We start from the raw sequence: 27,930 nt of genomic DNA on the forward strand, positions 1-27,930 counted from the left end.
GTTCTCCCCTGCCCCCGACAGTGACTTTACCATAAAAACCGTGGAGTGATACAAAGGTCACAGCCAATATCTGAGATTTAAAAAGAAAAAAAGTGGCCATAAAGTGTGTGCCATGGGAACATGGAAATTAACCGTCAGTTATTCACCCTCTTACAGGCGTCTATTGCATTAGATTACGGAAATCACAGTACAATAAATGTGCAGCCTGTTAATGTTTTAACTAACCACGTCAATTAACGCTCCAACCTCCCTTCCTCCTTGCTGCCGTAGCCGGTGAGCCCAGTTTTGCAGATGCTGACACACCTAGAGAGTTGCTAGATATTATGACAGACACTGGCCCAGGCACCAAGCGGGTTAGCTTAAGGCATCAGCAGTGTGAGCTGGTTTTGGCACTCCTGCAGGATTGCCATGGCTTTAGGCAGGCAGCTTTCTCAAAGCTGGCAGAGCATCTGCTGCTAACTACCTCAGTTTCTGGGGTCATGTGGCCTTAAGCACTGCATCAGAAGTTTGCTGCTTTTAAAAAAAACCCACCCAAGGTAGCTCTAAACTTACACCAGGCTGGCTAGGACAACACACAGAAGAACATAATGGCTACAAAGGCACACACATCATTCATACAACATATTATATTTTATATAACACCTCTTAGATAAAAAGAGAAGGGCAATGGTTCAGCTGTGCACAGCTCAGAGAACTTTAAAAGTAAAGATAAAACACCTAAAAGTGATCTAAACATAACACCTCTAGACCTAAGAATAGCACAAGTCTAAAGTCATTGCCTTTGGGCCTTCCATTGCTAGAAGGGAGTGTTGGGTCATAATGGGAGGTGGGTGGGTATCTCCCATTCCCATTAGTATAAAGCTGCTGTTCCTAGCCCAGAAGGGCCATGAGATATTGAATATTTAAGCCATGATGCTTGTAGGTCTAGAAAAGTTGATATCGGACCCGGGTTGTATATTGCCCATCCAGGGCATTGGGCAGGTGTAATTCTGGGAAATGATATACTTGGGGGGAAGAAAGCAATACTTCTGTGGCAAGTCCATTTTTGTTTAAATGGGGGGGGGGGTGTTTGAAACGCCAGAATGGAATGTTAGAGCGAGTCCCGTTGGGATAATTTTGGGCAGATGATGCAGTCATAGGAATGTGTTAAATTGCATCACATCCCTGTGGAACATAGCCCATGTCCCTTTAATTCATCACATGGCTCTCACCTCTGTGTTTCATTGATGGAATACATCTGCATCACAGATAAAATCACACCATGTAACTTTCACTGTAATGCACATCTACACTACATACAATCTGACCTAAAAGCAAGCAGCAGCTGACAATCACTTGATAGCACCTTGGTTCTGAGTTGCAAAAGTGGGAAATAAATTCCATATTTTCTGAAATACAAATGAACATGCAGGGCTAGACAAATCTACCAAAACTTCATGTTGCCATAGAAACAACACTATTGCCATAATAGTGAGAGCTGTAACAGAGAGAGAGAGTGCATGGTTCATTTTCTGCTTCAAGGGATATATGCAAACTTCTCTGCAGTAGTGTTTTTCCAATGACAACTACAGACAGATCATATACCCGTTAATGCCTCGCTTCACGAACATTTGCTCCAGGAAGTGGCAGGAAATTACTTCCAACCCCATTTCTACCTCCTTTATTCCTCCCTAATTGGGGAAAGGAAGTTAGTTCTTTGTACTGCAATTCAGTGACATGTGGCCATTTTCAAGGCTGGAAGATTGTCCAGAAGGCTGATTTATCTGCAAAACCAGAGAAGACTCCAATCCCAATTTGGTAGAAAGTCATCACATCCAAAGCCATCTTAGCCATGAAAAAAACAGTCTTCCGATCAAGTAACGGCCTTGTTGCGGCACCAGTGATGTTGGTCAAAAAAGACAATTTAAAGAGAAGTGGCCCCACAACCACTTTGAATGAATGGAAGTTCTTCAGGTAGATGTTGTCCTTTTCCTTCTAACTTCAGTGTCACAGTTGATGCCTTCTAAATAGGACCCATATCTCCCTATGTGTTTATACGAAGCACAACACAATGAGGCATCTGAGTGCAACTGGAATAGAAATATTAAATCATGATCCTTCCATCTTCAGGAATATGCACATGGCAACCACTTATCTACAAAACAGAAGAGAGAGAGGCTTGAAACCCTTCAGAGATTGACCTGAGCAGAAATGAAGTGAAGTCATTGTATAAACATTATTAATCATTATGATTGGCTTCACTGATACTGTTGCCATCCTGTTCTAGTTGACATAATAAATTTGACCTACTCTTAAGGAGACCATGGCAAGCAAGGCATTCCCTGCTTTGTTATAAGACTCTTTTGAATCCGTATATGTTACAACAGAACATGATCACCCTTGTTTCGGTAAGCAGAAGTCCCTACAGCATAGGACAAGGTCGGCTTTTAGCACGCATTAGAGGGCACCGCTACAGAGGTTTCCATATCAAGAAGAGAGATACTTTTGTGTGGAGACCATTGCAAATCAGGCATATTTGCAAGATAGCAGGAGTTTGTGTAACTTCAGTCTCTTGTACTGCAGCTGCACGTAGCCGGGAATATCGATGTGTGATATCCTTTGTTGGGGAAACAGATAAATCCCTGCTCTGGAAATTCCACTATGATGTATCCTCTTTTCCTTTATACTGCAGGGAACGTAGGACTTTGTGAAGGCAACAGGCTGCTACTGCTTAGCTATAGAACTGAGCCGCTCCAGTTTTCCCAGCTTGAATCCTGACCTGGCTTAGTTCATACTCCACTGCCATTCATCCTTCACTCCTCTGCACTCACTGCTAACTCAGGTGTCAAGCAATTGTGATGGTGACTCTTGTGATGTAGCGATAAAAAGTATGTCTCTCTCAGACAGCTTGGCAACCTGGGGAAGCCCTCAGATTAAAGTCTGTTCACACATGAGCCAATGTTCATGGCTCCTTATGCTTCATTGCATGGCAACTCATAGGAACCCTCACTGCTTTCCTGATCAGTGTGTTTTCTGCTCTGAGTGGTGACTCTTCCAGTATAGGCCGAACATCTGTCCCCAACCCCCCCATATTCATCTAGAGCCTGGTGCACCTCGTACTGAAGCCCAATAGGTTGGATCAGGCTCCCATCTCCCAACCAAGTCTACTGTCCAGGACCTCCTGATGTCTTTTTTGTGGCTGTAACATGAGGGGCCCCAATCAAAGCCCTGCATCCACAGAGCATTCTACTGCCGAGGCACCTGTCCAGTGCTAAGCTGGCTTCCTGCCTTCCCAGAGCGGGACCCAAGGGAAAATGTGGCTGTGTTCCAAAGGCAATTTCCCCCCTCTCCCACTTCCCTCCCATGCTCATAACTGATTAATGAGTTTAATGGGCAAACAAAGGTCCAGATTATGCAGTACGCAGGCTTAGGTATCAGGATTTGACTTTCAGGTTTGCTACAGCTATTCTGTTTGATTTCACAGTGAACAGTCATCTGCCCAAAATATTTCACTGGGACTTTAAATGGCAAATCAAATCCAAACAATCAGTTCTTACTCTGTGTTGAGCCACACAGAACAGCGACAGCTCTGAATGGGGAAGACTATTTGGAAGGATTGTGTGGTACTAAATATGAAAGCACTATTCCTTTATCACGTTATCCCTTTCCCCTACCCTTTGTCTGCATGTCTCTTTAAGCACTTTGGGGCAGGGACTATACACCTGTTTGTACAACCCCTGCACAATGGGGTCCCTATGCACGACTGCAATAAATTGATTAATAAAAACATAGATTTTTTTTCTTTCTACACAAACTCAAGCCTCGCCTGGTGTAAAATAAACGTGCATTGCTTAGGAACAGTGAATTACATTACTACTAGGGTGGAAAGAAACCACCTCTTTTGTGTTAATAGGTGCCATTAAAATGGTGGCACTTACCTAGGAACATGAGCATCCTTTACTATGGAAAATGTCTGAATCTGGGATCCGACGGACAGTAAGTTTCACCTTTAAAAAAACAAACCAACACACACACTCAAGGCTCACCTTGTTATAGCTCAGTAAATCCACATCTGATAAAATATCACTGCTCCCCACAGCCTCCCTCCTCCCACCCCCCATCTAAATATCCTCATCTATTAACAGTGTTATTTGTATTGTCTCTTGGTATCTGAGACAGGCTTTCTATTCCTCAGGCTACGCTGGCATTGGGTGACCTCAGCAGATCCAAACATAAAGGTGCCCGAATGAGGGGCGGAGATCACGAGCGCCAAGATTGCAGCCCAGCTGAGACTAGGGTGACCAGATGTCCTGATTTTATAGGGACAGTCCCAGTATTTGGGGCTTTGTCTTATATAGGTGCCTATTAGTCCCCACCCTGGTTTTTCACACTTGCTGTCTGGTCACCCTAGCTGAGAGAAATGTAGCTCTCCACATGGGACCCAATGTGTATCGGTGCTATGTACTATGAGGGACTACTCAGACTTCCAGCCCTCTACCAGAAGGTGATGAGTGCTGAACAGGGAGTTACGCCCAGTGGTTAGAGAAGGGGAGTCAGGACTCCTAGGTTCTCTTCCCAACATTCTGAGTGTGAGTAAAACATGCTATGGATTGAACACTTCAAGCAACCTCCTACATACACAATAAACAGGTATTTCCTTAACCTGAGAAGCCAACAGTCTAAAGGCTTGAAACCAAAAGATACTGAGCACCTGTAACATCCATTGACTGACTGCATGAGATTTATAGCTGCTCTGCATCTCAAGAATAACTGTGTGGACATTTTGGCCCTTCCATTCCATGGGAATCTGGGGTGTTATTGCAAATCGGTACAGAGTGGGATTTTGGTGTTGATGCTACTGATGATTTCCTCCTATGCCCGGAGCTCAGACAGCCGTGGTTGTGGTGGGTTTTGTGTTCACAACCACCTTTTGTGCAAATGGTCTCAGCAGCAGCCTCTGTCCCTGCCTGAGGCTCCTGATCAGAAATGATTTTTCTGTTGCTTATAACTTCATTAGCATCCAACCAATTAAAAAAAAGTTCAATAGACTTTTGGCATGTAAATAGCCCTCGGCATGCAAGTTCTAAAGTTGAATGATTTTGAGCTATCTGCTTGGTAGGAAACTGGGGTAAAGGGTGGGTATAAACCCCTGCAGAACTCAAAAATGGCAAAAAGAAGTTTGCTCTGATTTTTTCTTTTCCCCAAAGAAATTCCCCATTTGGGACAGAGCATGCATGGAAAACATCAGTCCCAAGTGTGACCTATGGGAAGTTATCAGTGAGTGAAAACACAAGGTTATAAGTTAAAATGTTCTGCAACCTTAACTATACAGATATGTACCTTTATACGATGGAGTGGGTGCCATGAATAGACTGCCAAGAAAGGGTTAACTCTCAGTGGACATCTGCCTTTTATGAAAGGTGTAATGATTTCTTGCCAGCACTGCTGTGTCATGCATTTGGATCTCTTCCTGGCCATAGTCACAGCCTTTGGAATCCTGTCCCAGGCTAATCCCCCAGTCATATGATGGTGATCAGAATCCATTTAGATATTGCTAGGGACCAAGAAATGTGAGGGAACACGGCTAGTCTCAGCTACTCTGCGTAGTTCCTCAGGACAAGAGTGAGCTCCTGAAACTCTGAGGCTTGGATTGGCAGAAGCCCTTGTGAGATCATAATCAGACCCCCAAATCTATGTCTCTTTTTTCACTGACCAATCACCATTAGGGCTCACCTCCTTTCTCCTGGACCTGCTGACAAACAAGGAAACCTCCTCAATGCTTTGCGTGCGCAGGTCATTCACAGCCACTATGTGATCCCCGTGGTGAAATATACAGCCTAAGCGGTAGGGACCCTTCCAATGCGAGACACTAGGGAGGTGGAAGAAGAGACAAAGAGCATGAATGGGATTGTTTGGGCCCACTGTCCAAACACACGACAGGTCTGTTTCACTCCAGCTGTGCTGCATGGCCCTGCACCAAAATGGGAAGTGGTATACAGATTAAAGGGGATAATTGCTTTTTGGTCTGATCCTTGGTTTTAACCAAATGGCTTCATCCATTCCAATCAGTACTTCCAAAGGGGATCTGATTACTGGTCATGGAGCATTGTCATCCCTTAATCTAACAGGTCTGGGTTGGGGAGGGTCACCAGACGGTGAGGGGATTTACCCTGTTTGGTTCTGAACAGTGTGGGGACAAACACTCTGCTGATGGAACTACACTGCCTCTGATGCAGAGAAGTTAGCCCTTCATTTACCTGAGTGGCTCTTTCCAGGCCATCTTTGCAGCCCAGACTGAACTAAAACTCGGCATCTGAACAGCAGGATCAGAGCTTTGTGGCTGCCCCTGTAAAGGGATGCATCAAAACTGCCTCCAACTACCCTAGTGACAATTTCAGTAGACTCCCTGAGAATCCTTCAGCTGGCCTCTCTTTGCTGCTGATCTCTCCTGGCTTCTCCTGGAGGATTAGCAGCCTGGGAGCCTGCTGACCCCTCAATCTGATGCTCTGTTCCAAAACTGTTGCCAGCTGAAACCAGCCAAATGCTTTCAGTATGAATTCCGACTAGAGTTGCTCTGGGTGTTTAGCTCCAGATCCAAGTTTTGCAGCTGGGCCCTATCTCTGATTCTTTTGTGGTGTTTCCTGCTCTCACTGATAGGGGCTGAAAAAGCTATTTCCTCCAGACACGCAGTGCCACTGATAAGTGTGGTACATCAAAGCCGCGGCGAGAGCCAGTCTTACCGCTGAGCAGCAGTGAAAGAGCAAGAGGCGGCACAGCAGGGGACAAGGATGAGACACTGAACTAATCTTCCATGCAGTCTGTCCTTTACCCCTCTCCTCTTTCCTCTCTCCTACTTTATTGATACTGAAGATCTAGGGAGAGGACTGACTTCCACACTGCCTACTTACACTGCACCACTGCTGGGAGAACTGATACCCTCCAGCCCCCAACATCCAAGAGTGACAATATCTGGCTGCTGGATGGACTATTCCCAGGGCTGAAAATGGTTAGCGAATCCCTTTGCAGCCAGCAGGTCTATGCTGGGACTCCCACTCAGGTCAGCCTGTCTGAAACAACTCAGTAGAACTTTGCACTTAGAGTCTGCATTTAACCCGAAGCTCCCTGCCGACGCTTCTTATTTAAACCACACCACAGCCATGTGAGATAGCTTTGCTCATCTGTGCATAGTACTATTAACTGCAGTGCAGAGAGCTGAAGTGATTTGCTTTAAGACCCACAGTGAATCAGCCATTCATCTGGGAGTAGAATCCAAGAATCCTGCCTCCTAGGCCCTTGCTCCAAATACGAGCCCATAATCTTTTTGATGTTTTGAACAATCAAAGCACACTCCCCAACCCCCAAAGATGATCACATCTTCGCACAAAACCGCCTCTTGATTAGTGGTAGCCTGGGGTTGGAATCGGACACTTTGTGCATGCCACTGAATTTTCCTGCGTTGCGGCTTCCCCATTCATGGGGATGATAACTTGTCCAACTGTACAAAATGCTGGGAGATTTTTGGTAAATTTATTTAATAAGTATTTAATAAGACACACTCCCCCTGGCCATATGGACTCATAGATTTTAAGGACCAAACGGACCATCGTGATAAACTAGTCTGACCTCCTGCACATCACAGGCTACGGAACCTCACCTACCCCCATCCTGTAACAGACCTGTGACCTCTGGCTGAGTTACTGAAGTCCTCAGATCATGGTTTAAATACTTCAGGTTACGGAGAATCCACCATTTACTCTAGTTTAAACCAGCAAGTGATCTACAGAGAAAGGTAAAAACCCTTCAGGGTCTCTGCCAATCTGACTCAGGGGAAAAATTCCTTCCTGGCCCCAAATATGGCCATGAGTTAGACCCTGAACACGTGGGCAAGATCCACCAGCCAGATACCTGGGGAAAAATTCTCTGTAGTAAGTCATTGCCTGGCCTCATCTTCAGACATTGGGGATTTTTGCTGCTAACAGTTACAGATGGGCCACATGCCATTGTAGGCAATCTCATCATACTATCTCCTCAGACTTGAAACAAGTTAAGTTTTTTTGCCTACACCGCTCCCCTTGGAAGTCTGTTCCAGAACGTCATTCCTCTGATGGTTAGAAACCTTCATCTAATTTCAAGCCTACACTTGTTGATGGCCAGTTTATATCCATTTGTTCTTGTGTTAGCTTTGGCACTTAACTTAAATAACTCCTCTCCCTCTCTGGTATTTATCCCTCTGATGTATTTATAGAGAGCAATCATATCTCCCCTCAGCCTTCTCTCAGTTAGGCTAAACAAGCCAAGCGCCTTGAGACTCCTCTTTTAAGGTAGGTTTTCCATTCCTCTGATCCTCCTAGTAGCCTCTCTCTGCCCCTGTTCCACTGATAGTCAGATAAACACAAGTCAATTTACCATATGCATGAAGGACAACTGACAATTATGCCATTCATGCTGATATTAGAAGAATAGCCTTTGGCTAATGCTTTCCCACTGGCTACTACACCCTGCCTGACACACAAGAAATACCTAGCTCTTATATAGTGCTTGACAGGCATTTACATCTGGACAAGTACCCACCACCATAAGATTTAAAGGCCCTACCATATTTGTCCCGCTGCTTCAATAAGCGTTAGATTACTGGTGACATCAGCATGAGGGATGCAAATATCCACCTCTTGTAGTTGGCTGTGATCTGTGACTCTACTGTAAGAGAGGATGTTGTAGACAAGTTAGACTCTACCAATCAGACAACTGAAGCACATACTCACTAATGATAGGAAGCTGAGATGGAAAACATCATTCAGGTCATCTAATCTATCTGTGCCTTCCTTCCTCACCCTCGGGAAAGTTCATTATTGTTTTCTACAGTCTGTCCTTCAGGGTATTATCCAGCCTACTGTTAAATATTGCAGGTGCTGGATTTGCCAGCATTTCTCTTGGAGAATATTCTGCTCCATCAGATCCAGGGCCGGTGCAACCATTTAGGCGACCGCCTAGGTCGCCTAGGGTGCTAGGATTTGGGGGGCACCATTTTCTTTGGCAGCGACTGTGGCGGCCGGATCTTCGGCCGCCCCGGTCACCGCCGGAATTTAGGCAGAGGGAGCTGGGGCAGGGGAGTGGGGGGAGGGCTGCCTGCAGCAATTAAGCAGGGGGGGGGCAGCACGCAGGGGAACTCCCTGCCCCAGCTCACCCCTGCCCCACCTCCTTCCCGAGCACGCCGTGGCTGCTTCACTTCTCCCGCCTCCCAGGCTTGCGGCGCCAATCAGCTTAGGGCGGAGGGAGGGAGCTGCCGTGCGGGGGTTGGGGGGGGCACGGGGACGGGGGGAGGAAGGGCGCAAGGTAGAAGTTTTTCCTAGGGCGCGAAACATCCTTGCTCCGGCCCTGATCAGATCTCACCATTAAGAAGCTTGCCCAAGGTCTAGATGATGGGGAAGCTGTGGCCATTATTTATTTGTAACACAGTACCACCTTTCTGCTTGGAGGAGATAGGTTAAAATAGGGGGTTTAATAGGCAGACTCTTCTGGCCCTGATCCTGAAAGGCAGTTAGATGCTTAACTCCCATTGATTTCAATGCTTAAACACCTTCTAATGCTTTTACTGCTGTTTTCTGCTAGAAATCACACTCTTCACTATCTTGCAAGAGACAAGGAAGTAGATAAAAAACTTCTAATAGTGCATATTAAAAAATAAATATACCACCAGTAAACTCTTTCCAAACATGACCAGGGCCTTAATCCTCTTTCTCATCCCAAAACAGATCTTTAAGAACAACAGCACGTATTCTTAAAGGTGTTATGCGGCGTGTTTGGTTTTGACCTGGCCATCGCAAATTCAAAACTCACAATTCTTATATTCATCCATTTCTGGTTTGTGTGATATTGACTAGAACAAGGAAGAATGCTGCTATCAAATAATTTAAGTCCATAATAGCTCTCTCAAAGATCCGGGTCTAATAGAATCCTCTTTAAAAGTAATTACATTACATATTTCAGCCCCAAACATCCTTACTTGATTATTATAGATAACTGAACCACTGATAGTGACGATACATTTGGCTTTCTCTCCTTGGTTAGCTGCTTATTGGTACTGCTTTGCGTGAGCTGTTGTTGGTTTCCATCTGCCTCACAGTTTCTTAAATCTATGCTATTTTCTTGACTTCTGGGAAGGGTCAGGAATTCATCACTTCTGCATGTGGGCTGGAGTTTCTCTTCAGGCAACCTAATGAATAAGAATGCTCATAAAAAATGCACTGGGTTGGCATGTCAAGTCACGGTTACTCTTGTTGTGTTTGAAGTTGTGTCAAACAGATGTCAGTGAGGCAAAGAATAACAAGTTCTTGTAGCGAATCGAATGGCCAAAATTACAGCTAAATCAACTAAACTGGCCTCCTAAAAATGGAGCATAAAAACCAAAACACTTACAATATTGAAAGAATATTTATTAAAAATGAAAACCATTCCAAGCAACATGGTTTAACAAGGAAAAGGAGTATAGATTGTTGGCACTGCAATATACTGGCTTGTGTGAGAATGCATAATTGACCTCTACTGGACAGAATGTGTCAGACCTGCTCAAATGCTTGTCAGATTATTTGTTGCGCCTTCTAGTGGCTGGAGGCCCGAAAAGAGGTGTAATTAGTACCAAGAGTTAATGGAGAGATCATTTAATTCAAATGGGACAGGCTTGTGATTTGGAGTGCAAGGTCTTGATTCTGTTCCCAGTTCCACATATAACATTAACATTAAATAATATTGTAATGAACTGGCGTATATATGGGTGCGCACGCACTACTGTCTTCCGTTGGATAGAATCAGAATTGTTCATCTGTGTGTCACAAGTATTAATGACTAACAGCCAATGGAAATTCTCCTATAACTCAAGAGTTAGGGACCCAATATTTTGGAACTGGAGGATCTGACTTCTATGCTGTTGTCACTGAAGTTCTTAGTGGCCACTCTCTGGTGCATAGTGAAAGCTGTGAAGTTTCTATGTGACCATGGATTAATACTTTGCACTTCAGTAGTGTCTTTCATGTGACAATACTGATGCATATTGCAAACATCAAGCCATAGAGCACATCTATAAAGTAAGTAGTATTAGACCCATTTTATAGGTAGGAAAATTGAGGTACAGAGAGGTGACTTGTCCAAGATTACCCAGCGAGATAGTGGCATACCAGGAAACAGTTCTTTCTTAACAACTACTGTACACAACACTGCCTGCTCTAAGAGTGTCTGGCTTGGGTGTCTGTGAATGCACGTGGCTGCAGATGTTACATTGTTTAGCCCAGAAAAAACATCAGTCAACTTCTTACAGAGCCACATTTTATTCTGTGTAAGCCTGTCAGGATGCCATAATGTATGAATTTGTGAAGCGACCTTGAATTTCACTCTGGTAAACTCCCTGCATAGCCCAAAAAAGGCCTCTCTGAAACAGGCTGTGCTCTGTAGATTTCCTCATATAGACAGCAGGAATGCAGCTCTGATCATATAGTTACATTGCATTGATTTTTTTAAATACTAAAAGAAAGTGCTACCTACAGAGGTTTCATTGACACATACAACTTCATGCAGAGATAATCCTCATTCTCCATTGGGTTGTGTGATTGAACCGGGGGATCAGACTTAGATAACTCACTTTCCAGCTGTTGAAAATGAAAAACAACATGGAAGGTGTCAGGGTTCCCTCCCCACTCTGAACTCTGGAGTACAGATGTGGGGACCCGCATGAAAGATCCCCTAAGTTTATATTCCACCATCTTAGGTTAAAAACCTCCCCCAGGCACAAATTCCTTGCCCTGGAATGGTATTGCTGCCACCACCAAGTGAGTTAGACAAAGATTCAGGAAAAGGACCACTTGGAGTTCCTGTTTACCCAAAATATCCCCCCAAGCTCCTTCACCCCATTTCTGGGGAGGCTTGAGAATAATATACCAACCAAATAGTTAACCAAGGTGAGCACAGACCAGACCCTTGGGTTTTTAGGACACTAAAAACAAACAGATTCTTAAAAACAGAACTTTATTATAAAGAAAAAAGTAAAAGAAGCACCTCTGTAAAATCAGGATGGAACATCATTTTACAGGGTAATAAGATTTAAAACATAGAGGATTCCCCTCTAGGCAAAACTTTAAAGTTACCAAAAAAACAAACAAAAAACAACAACCAGGAATAAACCTCTCTCTTAGCATAGGGAAAATTCACAAGCTAAAACAAAAGATAATCTAACACATTTCCTTGCTATTACTTACTATTTCTGTATAGTAGAAGTATCATTTCAATAGGAGCTGGATTACTTGCTTGGTCTCTCTCTTTGTCTCAGAGAGAACCACACACAGAGCACAAAAGCAAAAACCTTCCCCCACAGATTTGAAAGTATCTTCTTCCCTTATTGGTCCTTTTGGTCAGGTGCCAACCAGGTTATTTGAGTTTCTTAACCCTTTACAGGTAAAGGAGGGATTTTATGCTACCCTTAGCTGTATGTTCATGACAGGGGGCAAACATTTTCTCTCTTCATCCACCAAGGAGTCCCCTTGGCTTCTTTATTTAGTGTCCATTTGTGCTGTATTGTGCTAATGCAGCTCAGCCAAACCTCAATTAACCAAAATACCCAGCTAATCCAAGCTTAGATGCATTCCTTCCCAAACCAGTGTGTGCGACATTGTTCTTCTCTCCCATCTTAACTTCCTGCTAGCCAATGATTTGGGAGTTTGGTTCTCAAGCAACCTTGTTACCATTGGGTTTGGACAACTGAATATTCTCTTGGAGCAGGATCAACAGAGAAACCTACCTGATGTACCTATCTCATAGAAGTGGAAGGGACCTTGAAAGGTCATTGAGTCCAGTCCCCTGCCTTCACTAGCAGGACCAAGTACTGGCTTTGCCCCAGATCCCTGGGTGCAGGGGCAGCTCTAGGCATTTTGCCACCCCAAGCACAGTAGGCAGGCTGCCTTCAACAGCTTGCCTGCGGGAGGTCTCCAGTCCCACAAATTCAACAGCAGCTCTGCCAAAGCCACAGGACCAGCAGACCCTCCGCAGGCATGCCACCCAAGGCAGCCTGCCTGCTGCCCTCATGGTGACCGGCAGAGCACCCCCCACGGCTTGCCACCCCAGGCACACACTTGGCATGCTGGTGCCTGGAGCCACCCCTGCCTAAGTGGCCCCCTCAAGGATTGAGCTCACAACCCTGGGTTTAGCAGGCCAATGCTCAAACCACTGAGCTATCCCTCAGGCTTACCTGTGCTAGAATGCTGCTTGGAGAAGCATAATAGTCTTCCCCTTCCTCTCTGGTGTTCTCATCTGAGTCCAACAGCAGCTGATTTATGCTGGTCTTTTCAGAATTGTTATTCTGTGTTAAAAAAAATGCTTCAATGTTTAATAGGACATTACATTCTCTACATCTGACATCATCTTTCCATTTACTTGGAACAATCCATTGGGAAGGGTTGTGGGAAGACTTGCTCTTCAAAGGTAGAAATAATATCACCATACATCTGACTTCTAAACAAGGCTTCTGTCTTTGCGCTCAGTTATACACTCAATCAGCTGCAGGTGCAATGCTGTTCATCTCATTTGCCCTAGAGATCTCAATAGCTGATTTGTGGATGCAATGTTTGTACCTGCCGTTGACTGCCCTTGCAAATGCCTGCATATGCAAAAATAGCTGCTGTGTTAAAAAAATCAGGTCCAATGGTCAAAAATTTACACATGATGTTGTGTCACTTGTGCACACCAGGGCCCAAATCCCCAAAGTTATTCAGATGGTGAACCCCCTTGACAACAATGAGGGTTAGGTGCCTCAATATCTTTGAGGATCTGTATCAGGGTTCTTTGCTACAGTCCTGATGTCCTCACTTAAACAAACCCCCTCATTGAAATCTAGAACTGGCTGAAAAATGTCAACTTTTTTCAATGAAAAGGAGAAATTATTCATTTTTGATCCCCACTATTAAAAGCAATGGGAGTCTTGTCTGAATAAAGAGTGAATTATTGTCTAGACAGCAGTTTGAGCTATTGACTTGCAAAGCTCAGTGGGCTGGAAGCTATGCCTGATTATCTGAGAGTAGAAATTGAGCCCAGTATATGCTGGGTGCTTTGCTTTGCCCTCAGTAGGAGCTAGCACAGAATGGTCCTTCATAAAGACCAGGAGTATTTGACAAGTCTTGGAGGAACAAGTCACTTCTTCAAGCTAAATTCTCCATCTTTACGTTCCCTCTCACTCATTGATTTGATTGTCCTGCAGAGTATAATTAATATTTAGCTTCGTCTCAGTAAACCTCTCCATGCCATGTTTGATGCATTCATTCTTTATCTCTCTCTTACTTCTTCCATGGCAATCAATTTTAAAGCTACTAAATGTGCCACCAAATATATTATTGTTTTCAAGATAAAGTAAACTAATTACCCTCTTTCTTACAGGGAAAAGGAGGAAATTGGCATTGAATAGAAATGAGGAATGACCAATTGATTTTTTGTGTGGCCTTGTGGGTAGTCACTGATTACAACACAAAGGGTGGCACTTATTGGAGTCTAGAGTCAACACAGGTCCAAGAATGTTCCCATAAAAGCCAACGGCAGCAAAGATGGGACTCCACACTCCTGATCCAAGGTTCACTGAAGTCAGTGGACACAGACCCCCCTTGACTTCAGTGGACTTTCAATCAGGCCCTAAATGAACAAGGTGTCTAAGGGCTTGATTCTGTAGGATGCTGAACATTCCCGTGAGATGCTGAGGTCTCTCAGCTCCTGCTGACTTCAGTGAGAGTTGAGTGCTTGTCACTAGAGCTGGCTGGGAATTTTTCAACTAACCATTTTTTTTGGTCAAACGCTGACTTGTCAAAACTGAAACAGTTCATGCAAGATGAGTCATTTTTGACTAATTTCCTCAGTTCAAAATATTTTTTGGAAAAAAAAACAACAGTTTTGAAACTGTCAGTTGTATTTTGGACATTTTTGAAGTGCAAAATTCCAGTTTTTTGGTTCAAAACAACTTTTTGTTTCAAAATTTAAGCTAATTATTGTTTAACTTTTTTTTAAAAAAACCATCACAAAATGGAACATTTAAAAAAAGTCAAAATTGAAACATTTTGATTGAGCTAAACAGAATCTTCTGGAGATCATTGATTCATGAAAAATAAGGTGGTTCCTTTTTCGTTTGCCTTTTTTTTTTTTTTTTTACTTTTTGCCCTGATTGGAATGGGGGATCTCTTTTGAAATCTCAAATTTTTCTGTGATGGGAAAACTATTTCCTTCCTAGCTCTACTCCTTCCAGGATTGAGCCCTAAATTACACCAACACATGCATATCTAAGTTCTCTCTTGCCAAACAAATGAAATAATCTTATTTGGCATTATCACAGATTCAGGACAAAAATGGAATGCAGAGGATATACTGCAGCAGTGCTGGATTTCAAAAGGCATTTGATATAGGCCCTGATTCAGCCACGCGCTTAATCACATGCATAACTTTAAGCACGTGAGTAGTGTCATTAACTTCAGTGAGAGTATTCCTAAATCTAGGCATGAGTTGAGTACAGTACCTTGTTGAGTCCAGACCATAGTGGCACATCATAAAACTAGGAAGAAATTGGATAAATCCCACACAGATTAAAAATAGCATAAAGTGGGATGTGAAACTGTCTGAATAGTGATCAGTGGGGAATTGTTACTGTTAGGCACTCCAGGTGGAGGAACACTATCAGGAGTTCTGCCAAGAATATAAGCCCTTCTGAATCCTTTTCATTATGTGTGTGTGCTATGCCTAGCACAGTAAGGCCCCCATCCTGAGTGGGGCCTTTAGCTGCTACTGCAACACAAGTAATAAAATCTTAATAAATAGCTTAATACAAGGGGTTAGTAGTGGGGAGTGGGAGTCAGGACCCGGGTTCCTTTTAACATATTCATTATTTAGCGTATGTAAATTCAACTTGGAATTAGCTGTCATGGGAACCAGAGGGACAACAAAGATATGGGTCCCTGGCCTCAAAGTGTGGAGTGACTTGGATAGATTAGGGACTGGAGCCTGCAACCCCTCACTCAGGTGAATGAGTCCTTACACAAGTAGACTCATTCATGTCTATTTGTGAGAGTCAGGATTAATTACCCGAGGAAGAGTTTGCATGATCGGAGCCTACAATAGTGAGTCAGTAGTAATTCAATGCAATCTAATACCAGTAAATGTAGAGTCATACCTCTAGAAAAGGAAGTAAACACAAAGGTACGAGCCAGGAGACTGCTGTCCAAGTAGCAATATGTGCAGGAATGATCTGGAGCTGATAATATTGTACTAAGTAATTTACTACCTCTTATTATAAAAAAAAACAACAACCCCAAATGAGTGCTGTTCCTTGTTAGCTGTTGGGCAAGACTATTAATTGTACTTTCCGCATAGTCTTGAACAGAAAGCCGAGCTCCCTGCCATACTCCCCCAATCCAAACTGAAGGCCATGTGAAGTCCCTGTGTGCCCCATTCCTCCTGTCCACAGTCAGTCAGCCCAGAACGGGCATCCACAGCAGAAAGGGACTGGGCACAGCATTTTGCTCCCAAGGCAATACAAACCTGAGAAGGATTAGCAGGTAAAAGGGAAGCGGGTGAGCCAGAGGTCTGGTCTACACACAAAATAGCACCGGTTTAACGAGTGGTGTAATTTTAATCTGATTTAGTTAAACTGGTGCCACTGTCTGTGTGAACAGAACAAGGAGTAATGGTCACAAGTTGCAGAGGGGGAGGTTTAGGTTGGATATTAGGAAAAACTTTTTCACTAGTAGGGTGGTGAAGAACTGGAATGGGTTACCTAGGGAGGTGGTGGAACCTCCTTCCTTAGAGGTTTTTAAGGTCAGGCTTGACAAAGCCCTGGCTGGGATGATTTAGTTGGGTTTGGTTCTGCTTTGAGCAGGGGGTTGGACTAGATGACCTCCTGAGGTCCCTTCCAACCCTGAGATTCTATGATTCTATGAACACTCCTATTTTAAGCCTGGCTGAAATCAGTTACAGGTGTAAACTAAGGCACGCTAACCCTAAGCCAGGTTTATGCTGATTCAAGAGTATTCATGCAGGGCTGGGCACCCAGTTCAACTAAAGAGGTTTTGAATTAATTTTTGTTAAACCAGTGCAGTTTTTGTGTGTAGACAACCCTGAGAGATGTTAGAAAGATGACTCAGGAATATGTTAGCAAGGACAGAGCCTCGACTTGTGTAAATTGTTGTAGCTCCATTGAAGCCAACGGAGCTGTGACAGCTTGCCCCACTGTGAGGGAATTCCTGGTCATGCTCTCAGAAAGGGAAGGAGCAGCTCTTTGAGCTACACAAGAAATAATTACAGCCAATTAGAAAAGGTTAACAGTTGGAGCCAGTTAGACTTGCTAGGGAGGTGGTTGAGTCACCATTCATACAGATATTCAGGATAGATGAGGCATGACAATAAAGCTAGGTCTACACTGCAGCCTAAATCACCTCCCTGAGTGACAGAAGTTACACCGACATAAGGCCGGCATGGGCCGCGTTACGTTGGTGGGGGAGCTTCTCCCATTGACATAGCTACCGCCGCTTGCGGGGGCTGGAGTAGTTAAGCCAATGGGAGGGCTCTCTCCTGTTGGCTCAGAGCAGCTACACAGTAAACAGCGGCACAATGCCCTACGTCAATGAGCATTCCTGCAACATTTACATATCAGAGGCTTTCCAGGCCCCGCTAGCTATGCTCACCAGACTTGGAAGAAGAGGTGTTGGTGAACTGTGGCGAGGCCGCTGTTCAGAGAGACCACGAGAGCCGGGATCTGAGTGAGGCCTTTGTTTGTCGTCTGCGGGATCTTCCACCTGCACATCAAAGGAAAAACATTGACAACCTGGGCAGAAGTATTGCAGGTGTTTTATTGGCACGGTCGGTTGGTAACAGAGCACAGTCTTTGTTACGCTCCCTCCAGACCGTTGTTACACTCCCTGTCTGTGCGGTACTTTGTGACTATACTAAGCACTGCTTTCTTGGCTGCTCTTCATTTACTTTGTCTAGACAAATCTACAGGCACACCAGGAAAGCAGCAGTACTTTTTTCCTTTCTATTTAAATATTGAGGGGGGAGGGGGATTGACAAAGGACAGTTAGGTGCCCAACTCCCATAGGAAGTCAATGGAAGTCAGACACCTATCTCCCATTTGTGCCTTTGATTGTCTCTTCAGACCTTACATCCTAATCACCAATCAGGAACTTCACAGGTGGCAGCAGCGGAAGCATCCTGCACTGGGCTTTGGTAAGATGTGCCAACCCTGATGTGCAGGGACCTCCTTTAGGGATGGGAGAAGCGTTCGGTCTCCAGGCCCATCATCTTTGGCCCATTTGCTGAAATGGCCAGTGAGGTTTCCAGCTGAGGCCATCTCCAGCCAAAACCTCCACCTTTCTTAAATGCAGATAGGCCAGGAAACAAACCTGACAGAATGAGCCTTTTACAGGAATTCTCTCACGTTCGAGCCTCAACATCTACTTTCCAATCCCAAGAGAAAGCAAAATGTTCCTGTCACTCCAGTGGCCTGACTGCATGCTGCCCCAAGCTCAGGAGAACTTCCTTTTCATGGAGAGGTTCAATTATACAAATCAAGTATCACATGTAGCCCTAGTAGCAGGATCATTAGCAACAGCCCCTTACTTCATCGCAGTCACTCGGAATCTCCTCATGGGTGCTCATAACTGTTTCATCGAAGGCTGGTGGCGAAGAGAGGGACCGACCTTTGCTTCTCTGAGCCTTAGGATTCTGGTTCTAGGAATTCAGTGACAGCAGTATGAGGACAGATGGATCCTTGGACAAAAGTCTGCTCTTAGAAGCCCATGTGGTTCCCAATGATGCAGAGTTTTGGCTCCAAGGCTCAAGAAATGAGAATTAGGGATACATTGTCATTCTGAGAGACGATGGGTGAAATTCACCCCTGCACGAGGCCCATGTACTCTTTAAGTCCTGTGCACTTTACTTCTACAAGTACATGTTTCCTAATGAGCAAGAGATTCTTTAGCGTTTAAGTGGGTCTTAAGTGGTGAGCAGGCATTGTGCGGGTCCTCTGCACAGGGGTAGATTTCACCGTAAAGGAATCTCTTGTTCATTAGGAAACTGATGTTACAGGGAAAGTGCACTTAATATACTTAGGGTCTATACCAGAAAATATCAATGTATAGATTCCCTCTCTTCATGAGTTACTAATGAAATTACAAACTGCTCTCTTTAAAGAGGCTGATTTGTGCATTTAACAGCTGACTTTTTTTGTACTATAATGTCACCTGAGCAGAGCATCCATCTTCTTTTGCCTTCATGCGGGCTGAAGATAGGGAAGTGAACCAGTCCTCAACTTGTTCCCTGTGGGTTGGAATGATGAAATGAAAAGTCCTTTATTATTATGCACAAGAAAAAATAAATGGTGCATCGGTGTCTTCCAAATGGCCTCAACCTACATCCACTGACGTCAATAGGAGTCTTTCCATTGACTACGGTGGGCCTTGGATCAGGCCCCAAAAAGGCCAAGTAGGGAAAAGCTGCCTCTTCCTTACAATGCTAGAGCTCTGCCTTAGGGGAGTTCACTCTGCTGTAGTGTGGTGGCCTTAGGGAATTGTAGGAGTGTGGCCAGCAGATCCAAAAACTATGCAGACCCACTGGCCAAAACGTTCCCTGATAGATTGGTGCTGTGAGGAGGCTTCTGTTTCTGTAGGCTGCCCATTCAAAACCAAGTCTGGGCTATGCATAGGAGCATACGACTACAGCCCATTACACAAAGCATTGGCTAATAAAGGTCAGTGAGATTACACAGTGGAAAGATGGTCTCTAAAAGCTCACTTCTGCCATGTGTGGAGAATTCCTGTGAGGTGCTTCTCAGGCTCCACTCCATGTGGTTCACAGGAATGCACAGCATCCTGCAAGACTGTAGCCTAGAAGATGGCCTGTGACTTCAGAAATACAATTAAACAGGAGACAGAGAAAAGACTAACGGATGGTCACATTGTAAGACAACTAAGAAAGAGACGCTGCATTTTGTTCACAAGTAGGACTAATTTGATGGGCTCTGGAACTTTTCCCACTAGATGACTTAAGGGAACAATGCACCGCATGAATGCATGCTTGAATGATAACTAGGTATTTGATGTTTTTTCTCTTTGGGCTCAGGCATGTTCTTCCTGCTTCGGTTAGGAGCACTGAGTACCATCCTGCAGTACTTTTATGAAAAACACTCTCATTGACACAGCTGCAGGAGGGGAAGAAAAGGGAGAAAAACTGGGGCAAAGCAGCTGGGAGCCCCTCCACAAAGCATGCTCCCTCCTGACCAAATTTCTATGGGCTGTTGAAGTAGCATTAATTCCTGTTCTTTAAGAACATAAGAATGGCCATATGGGGTCAGACCAAAGGTCCATCTAGCCCAGTATCCTGTCTTCCAACTTTGGCCAGTGCCAGTTACCCCAGAGGGAATGAACAGAACAGATAATCAAGTGATCCATCCCCTGTTGCCCATTCCCAGCTTCTGGCAAACAGGCTGGGGACACCATTCTTGCCCATCCTGGCTAATAGCCATTGATGGACCTATCCTCCACGAATTTATCTAGTTCTTTTTTGAACCCTGTTATAGTCTTGGCCTTCACAACATCCTCTGGCAAAGAATTCCACAGTTTCTTTCTCTGTTTTCCACCTGCGGAGTGGGAGTAGGTTCTAGGTGCAGCGGGGACGTGTACGGGAACCAGGCAGCTAGGGGTCAATCCCTGAATCATTCCCCTATGTCTATTCTCTCTCTGGACTGTAGGGGATGATCCTGTCCTATTTCCCTCAGGGCAGGCTTGTCCCCTACAGTTGATTCCCTGTGAGCAGGGCTAAGAATTTCTTTCCCCATGGATCCCAAGAGCCACTTGTTTTGGTGGCTATGCCCTCTGCCATCTCCCCTCCTTGCCACGAGTACCTGTCCTTCCCAATGAGGTAGTAATCTCTGCTCTCTGTGTTGATGGATAGCACTTCCTCAGGATGGCATTTGAACATCTTCCTCACTGCTGTCATCTTCTCATAATTACTTATGCCAATCTCAATATTTGAAATCCTGTTGGACATGCATATGAAACATTTATTTATATAAGGCTTATCCCATACATTGATGCACACTGTGAAATGCTCATCCATAAAAGCCATGAGGATCAAGGACTTGCTAGATCATTCTGTGCTATTGCTTAAATAACTCTTCCTCTGAGATTAATTAATCACGTTTACTACGGTGGGACCTCAGGGCCAGCCAAGAATGGGGCCCCATTGTGGTAGGCACTGTTGTAATGATTACAGCATTTTTTGAAACACAGCCAATATTAATAGTAGAGCTGGTTGAGAAATGTAAGGCCTTTCCACAGAAAGGTTACACAAAAGTCAATACATACATAAAATAAAACTGGGTTGGGTTTTCAATGGAAATGCTCCCAAAATGTTTGTTTTTTTGAAAATGGAAAAAATTCCGTTTTTGGAACCTGAAACTACTTCTTCCTTCCTTCCTTCCCTTTTTTTTAAAAATCAGAAAATTTTAAAAGAAAGAAAAAATATTTATCAACTGGAAGGGAAAAAGGCTATTTTTATATTCTTAAAAGGAAAAAACAACCCACAGCTTTCTGGGTGGCATTAGACTTTTACAGAATTAAAAATGACACTTTTGATTCAGCCAGCTGGAAAGTTTTCAGTCATAAAGAATTCCTTAAAGAGAACTGCACTGTTTGCTTTCTGATAATGGAAGAAGCACAACAGAAACATGAGGACTGTGGGGGAGGAAGGCCCATCCAAAGTTCTTTGAAGCCAATGTAAAGACTCTGGTGCACTTCAGTGGGCTTTGGTTCAGGCTCAAGGTGCAAAAAACATTGGACAAGCGTTATTGTTTCTGGGCCCCATCGTGCATTTCTTATATATCCCAAACACCCAGGGCTAGCGTGTGATTGGTTCTTGTACATGCAGCCAAGGTGTTCTATCAACCAGGCAAGGTACTAACAAACTTCAACAGGACCTTATTTTTAAAGTGGAAACCTCTTTACCAAGCTGCTGCTGCACCTTCGGTAACTCTCACTCTGCCTCCTTAACTCCTCCCCAGTCCTTCCTGTTTCCTGTCCTTTCAGACTCCCAACAGCCAGGGCTCCCAGTTCTAATAATCAGAAGCAACATCTAAACACCACACAAGGGCTGGGGCGAGTGCCCAATGAACCTCCCAACCTTTGCCATAGCCTGCCCAAAGAACTGTGCCCAGCGCTGTGCAGTGACTAATCTCTTTGTGCAGTGCCGTGATCGCATGCTATCCCAGTGTGGGTGGGAAGACGCAGGGCAGCTGGTGCCATCCCCCATATAATCCCTCCCTGAGATCCCCACAAGGGGCTACTGCCTGATTGACAAAATTAGCTCTGCTAGGACTATGTAGGTATCTGGAGTGCACAAGGAGTGTGGGATCAGGGCTACAGTGTGTATCCAGCTGAAATGCACCAGCCTCGGGCCAGTTTCTGAAAGCCCTCCCAAACCTGAAGAGATCCTTCTGTGTAAAGTCCCAATGTGGAGAAAGGTGCTCATCAACATCAGTGTGGCAGAATCCCTTTGCGTGTAGGAGTACTTGGTGTTGTCCTTGGAGAAGATAAGGGACATATGACTGTAGGTAATAGAAGCCTTTGTTTTAGCAGTGTGTGCAGCTGATACAATACCTGGATCCTTTACACAGTCATAGCTTGGGTTTTGTTTATATAAATCCTATTAAGTCTATCAAATAATACAACACTCTCAAACCCATCCAAAGCCTACTGAAGTCAGTGGGAGTTTTTCCTATTGACTTGCAAGGACTATAGATCAGACCCTAAATCAGCAGCAAAAGGTTAAATCTGTGATCTCATTTCTGACTGCTGAAGTGTGATTTAAAAGAAAAAGTGATGAACTTCAGATACCTACTGGTCAATTGCAATGAAACCCTTTATCTGTTGGCCTTTAAGGTACTTCAAGGTGTAGCATCTCTGGCTAGACTTGCACAAGGTGAAACATCGCTTTTTCCAAGAACTCTGCAGAAAGGAAAGTTTGCCTTGATAAACCTCAAAACAGCAGAAATAACAGAGGTTTGTTAAGGGATTGCTGGAGGATGACTGATCTGGGTTTACTGTACCTGTGTAGTGAAAAGCTGAGGCGGTGGGGATTTGATAAAGTCACCGTGCTTGCAGACTTCATCATCCTGAAAAAATGTGCCTTGATTTCCTACCAGACAAAGAGAAATGAATGGCACCATCACTCAATTTGCTGTTAGTTAATCTCCTACATGGGCCTGCTAGCAAAGTGTTGCTGAGCACTGGGATTCCGTGCTTATGAGGCCATGAAACCTGTTCAGTGAGAAGACAAGCACAAATAACAGCTATAAAATGCAGGGTCCGACCACATTCCCATTTCTGTTGATTTTATTGCTGCCGACTGCCCCAAAATTGTAAACACAGAGTAGTGATTACAGACAATGTATTGCACTGAGGAGGTGCAAGGGTCTGTGTGAGGTCTGGTCTAATTTAATTTCTTCATCAGTGATTTGAAAGAGGGAGTAAATAGCACACTAATGAAATTTGCAGATGGCATTCAATTTGGAAGAGTTACAAACACCAGAGAGGACAGAAAATACTTTGGTGCAAGGCAGGATCTGACAAGAGGAGCAACATGGACAGAAAGTAAAATGGGGAAAACGCAGGCTAATGCCTCTGGGGCAAAACAAATCCAAATGCATAGACTCATGACCCAGCCTGCCGTGGCAAGCTAGCTCAGTTTGGGATCACTGGGTGGAATTGACTAATCAAAAGCTAACTCCCTTCTATTTAATGTGCTTTGCAATTCCTCAGAATGGCCTGTAGATGAGCAAGTTCTAGTCTTAACTCTTTCTAACCTGGAAGCCAGTCTGTAAGATGTAGATTTATTTTTAAGGTGCCCAAGGATTACGTGGAGGCAGCTGGAGAGCCTATAAAGGCCATGCCTTCACCCACAGCAAACCCCATCTTGGATCTATCTAAATATACATATATATATACATATATATATACACACACACACACACACACACACACACTGAAGTCAATGGGCATTTTGCCAATGGGAGTTTTGCCTTAAGAAAAGCCATGAATGTCTTGGAACTACTGAACATGTCTCCTTCTTGTTTGGTTTAGTTCCTTTACACTAGTGGTCCCCAAACTGGGGGGCATGGAGGAATGTTTGGGGGGGTCTAGGCCAGTCCCAGGAGGGCGAGGAGGGAGTTCCCCCCAGCCTTGCTCTGCCCTAGCTCTGCTCTGGCCCCACCCCCAGCCATGGTCCTAGCTTCCAGCCCTGCTCCCGCACCCGGCTGCTGGCTCTGACCATGGCCCGGCAGTGGCTCCGTGGCCCGGCAGCAACTCCACTCCCGCACCCGGCCCTTGGCCCAGCCGTGGCTTCAGCCCCAGCCTTGGTCCCTAGCCCCCAGCCACGGCTGCAGCTCTGCCCCCAGCCCTGACCATAGCCCCAGCTAGCGACTGCAGTTCTCAGAGGGGGGGAGCGAGTGAGGTGGGCGCAGACAGAGGTAAGGGGGTACAACATAAAAAGTTTGGGGACCACTGCTTTACACTGGATCCATCTCAAACTCAGTCCAAACCAAGTCTGACAGGGATGGGGAAAGATGCTGTTCTTTAGGGGAGAAGGCTGCATCGGGGCATGTGGTTACTGGGAGAAGCCACGGCGGGGAGGGGTGGAATTATGGCATTAACATGTGGTATATTCTAATTTAATTTAACCTCTCACTTTTTTGGATGCTGCATTCCTTTCCCGTGTGTTCTATGTTGTCCATTGAAATATCTTTAGGAAAGAGACTTGCCTCATTCCATTTCTGAGAGATGTCTAGCACCTCATTGGTGGAGATGTTACATAAGTGTAATAATTTGAAAGCTGGAGCAAATAATTTTCATTTGACAAATCTCAGTAGATTATAATTCGTACCTGTGGAATTTTTTGTAGATTTGAAAGCCATTCCGATTGCTTCAACCTGGAAAATCAAAACAAGCAGAGATTTAGGGCTAGATTCTTTCACCTTGATGCGAGCTGAGCAGTGCCTTTGTTGGCAAGGATCCCCACTGGCAGAATCTAGCACTTAATAAAGAAAACACTTCGCAAACTTTCCCAAAAATGATCACAAGTATCTTTTTATATAGACCAACGGGATTCGCCTGCCCAAAGAGCTTAACTTTCTGTTCCTTTCACAAATAAACAGCAACTGTAACCATGAAACAACGTTTATTATGAGTATTTGTTTCTGGCAGTGTCCAGTGTGATTGGCACTGAAAAACAGAATGATTTTCAATGGGAATTAGGAAGATCTGGGCCCATGACACACAACAAAGGTAGGTAGGTATTTTATAGACTGGGTATTTGAAGGAGAACATCTGTTCTCAGTTATCTTGGTATAGATTCAGAGTAACTCCTTTTCACTGGAATTACTCCACATTTTCATTGGTGTAATTGAGACTGCTAAGAGAAGCTAAGTGATCCGCCCAATGTTATATAACCAGTGAGTAACAGTGATGGAAAGAGAAGGTGTCTAATAGTAGGGTAGAATTTTGCAGAGGTGCTTTGATGTGTATTTCTAACAGCATTTAAAAAATAAGTTTTTAGTAGGACCAGACCTACATCAGAATCCTAATGTGGAGCTGAACCTGGAAGAAGTTTGGTGGTAGGAAGTGATTTTAGATGAATACTCCATTTGCTGTATTTTTGTTGTTGCTTTAGGTATCTTACCTTTCAACACTTTTACCGCACTAAGAACTCCGTTTCTGCATCATCACAATCTTGTCTTCCAGCTATACTTTGCCTTCCTATTTCTTTGAAGTTTGGGCTGAGAGCAATGAATTTGTGCCAACTGGTTACTTTGTTGTGTGTATGTCACCATCCTCCATGTGCTGGATGCCTTTGCATATGTTACAATTAATCATAGAATATCAGGGTTGGAAGGGACCTCAGGAGGTCATCTAGTCCAACCCCCTGCTCAAAGCAGGACCAATCCCCAACTAAATCATCCCAGCCAGGGCTTTGTCAAGCCTGACCTTAAAAACCTCTAAGGAAGGAGATTCCACCGCCTTCTTAGGTAACCCATTACAGTGCTTCACCACCCTCCTAGTGAAAAAGTTTTTCCTAATATCCAACCTAAACCTCCCCCACTGCAACTTGAGACCATTACTCCTTGTTCTGTCATCTGCTACCACTGAGAACAGTCTAGATCCATCCTCTTTGGAACCCCCTTTCAGGTAGTTGAAAGCAGTTATCAAATCCCCCCTCATTCTTCTCTTCTGCAGGCTAAACAATCCCAGTTCCCTCAGCCTCTCCTCATAAGTCATGTGCCCCAGCCCCCTAATCATTTTTGTTGCCCTCTGCTGGACTCTTTCCAATTTTTCTACTTCCTTCTTGTAGTGTGCGGCCTAAAACTGGACACAGTACTCCAGATAAGGTCTCACCAATGTCGAATAGAGGGGAATGATTACGTCCCTCGATCTGCTGGTAATTCCCCTACTTATACAGCCCAAAATGCTGTTAGCCTTCTTGGCAACAAGGGCACACTGTTGACTCATATCCAGCTTCTCATCCACTGTAACCCCTAGGTCCTTTTCTGCAGAACTGCTGCCTAGCCGCTCAGTCCCTAGTCTGTAGTACTGCATGGGAGTGCAAGTACTTCCACATTTATTGAAAAATAAATCTGGTCTCTTTCATTTGTTTACCTTTTGTATCTCAGTTAGATACCGCTCTGTTCTTTCACTTGGGAAGCAGTTATTAGTAAATTCAGATCTGCTTCTCATAATAACTTTGATTTGACCTGGTTATCAGTTATAGCACCAATAACTAATTAATCTGCCACATGCAGTTGCAATCCCTCCCCTTGCCAGGAAAATCGGAAAGTGATGCAATTTCCCCCTCTAATGCTCAGCCAGATTCCCTTCCAGACTGAGGGATTCAGGGGGCTTCTTTTGCTCCAATTTTATCAGACGCTATGTGTGACAGAGACACGGGCGTTAAGAGATTGTTCTTTATTTTCTGGCCTCAGTCTCCTGCCATTAACTTTTTTGGTGTCCCCAACCATTCCCTTATCCCAGGATAGAGACTGAAGCAGTTGACTCAGGTGGCTACTGTTTCAGATGGGCAGACAACCCACTGCAAACCTAGTGTCATTACAGACCTCGATAGAGAATTTGTACTTTTTTTCTTTTCTTTCTGGAAATGCATGTGTTTTTGCCTTGTGAGAGGGGGCTTAAATGCTATGGCAGAATATCTGTTGTCAAATTTACTGAATACGAATTTCATCCATTGCCCTTTAAAACTACAAATACAAATGTTGGAGCATTGGAAAAAAAAAGAATGTATAGCCACTTGCATTCTATCTCTTAGTTTTAATATTACTCTGACACCTCTTTTGTTTCAATGGACGGCTCAGGAAAGCTCTTTAAAGCTTGATTAACAAAGTCTTCAGAACTCACAAATGCCAAAACATTCACAAAAGCAACATTCCATCTAAATTTGAGTAAAGGTCAAGATACGTGGGTAGAAAGACAAAAGAAACTAAATTACAAAAGGGCTCTTAGTCATCCACATTATCTCAATTGATATTTTGTAAATCACAGTTTAATCATTGAGTTTAATCATTTTCTTTAAATAGGTGGGGGAGGGGGAGGACCTTTTGAAACAGAGAAGATCTCATTCAGGATAGACAATGGCAATTTCATGATTCTACTTCCTCAGGCTTTTGTATTAAGAGATTTGATTTCTTTCAGCCTTTAAAAATGCAAATTAAGTCCTGCAAATGAATTAAGATGGAGGTTAATCTTAAACTTCAAACATAAGACTGTGAAAGACAAACAAGCTGTATCAGTACTTACAGGCAACAGGTGTCTACTGTCTAGATGATCTTAGAAACATGCACCTTTATATGTTCACAGATCCACTGTATCGGTCTCCCAACCACAC

The 27,930-nt window shown here is 44.1% G+C and overlaps 1 protein-coding gene across 2 annotated transcripts; it reads right to left on the reverse strand.

Moving 5' to 3' along the window:
* Positions 1 to 27,930, reverse strand: PLEKHS1 (pleckstrin homology domain containing S1). Of its 2 annotated transcripts, none has more exons than XM_045025277.1 (15): positions 27,843 to 27,930; positions 24,922 to 24,967; positions 23,090 to 23,178; positions 22,882 to 22,988; positions 20,888 to 21,022; positions 19,230 to 19,305; positions 18,607 to 18,717; positions 17,673 to 17,783; positions 13,211 to 13,321; positions 11,515 to 11,618; positions 9,983 to 10,192; positions 8,575 to 8,676; positions 5,713 to 5,848; positions 3,918 to 3,986; positions 1 to 70 (listed from the first exon to the last, which is right to left on the reverse strand). In XM_045025277.1, the coding sequence occupies exons 2-14, from the start codon at positions 24,950 to 24,952 to the stop codon at positions 3,918 to 3,920; spliced, it is 1,392 nt and encodes a 463-aa protein (XP_044881212.1). In that variant the 5' UTR covers positions 24,953 to 24,967; positions 27,843 to 27,930; the 3' UTR covers positions 1 to 70. The 2 variants fall into 2 exon arrangements, with proteins under 2 accessions (XP_044881212.1, XP_044881211.1); XM_045025276.1 differs by lacking the exon at positions 1 to 70 and adding an exon at positions 668 to 2,134.

The sequence above is a fragment of the Mauremys mutica genome, chromosome 7, assembly GCF_020497125.1.
Source record: "Mauremys mutica isolate MM-2020 ecotype Southern chromosome 7, ASM2049712v1, whole genome shotgun sequence".
NCBI lineage: Eukaryota > Metazoa > Chordata > Testudines > Geoemydidae > Mauremys > Mauremys mutica.

What these genes read in the sequence shown, in the direction of transcription:
- PLEKHS1 (XM_045025277.1), bottom strand. Translation starts at nt 24,952, where the DNA reads ATGGCTTTCAAATCTACAAAAAATTCCACAG. An exon ending in GGTTTCATTGCAATTGACCA is followed by an intron (nt 21,023 to 22,881) that starts GTAGGTATCTGA and finishes CATGTCCAACAG; the next exon opens with GATTTCAAATATTGAGATTG. An exon ending in TATGTGTCAATGAAACCTCT is followed by an intron (nt 10,193 to 11,514) that starts GTAGGTAGCACT and finishes CTTATTCATTAG; the next exon opens with GTTGCCTGAAGAGAAACTCC.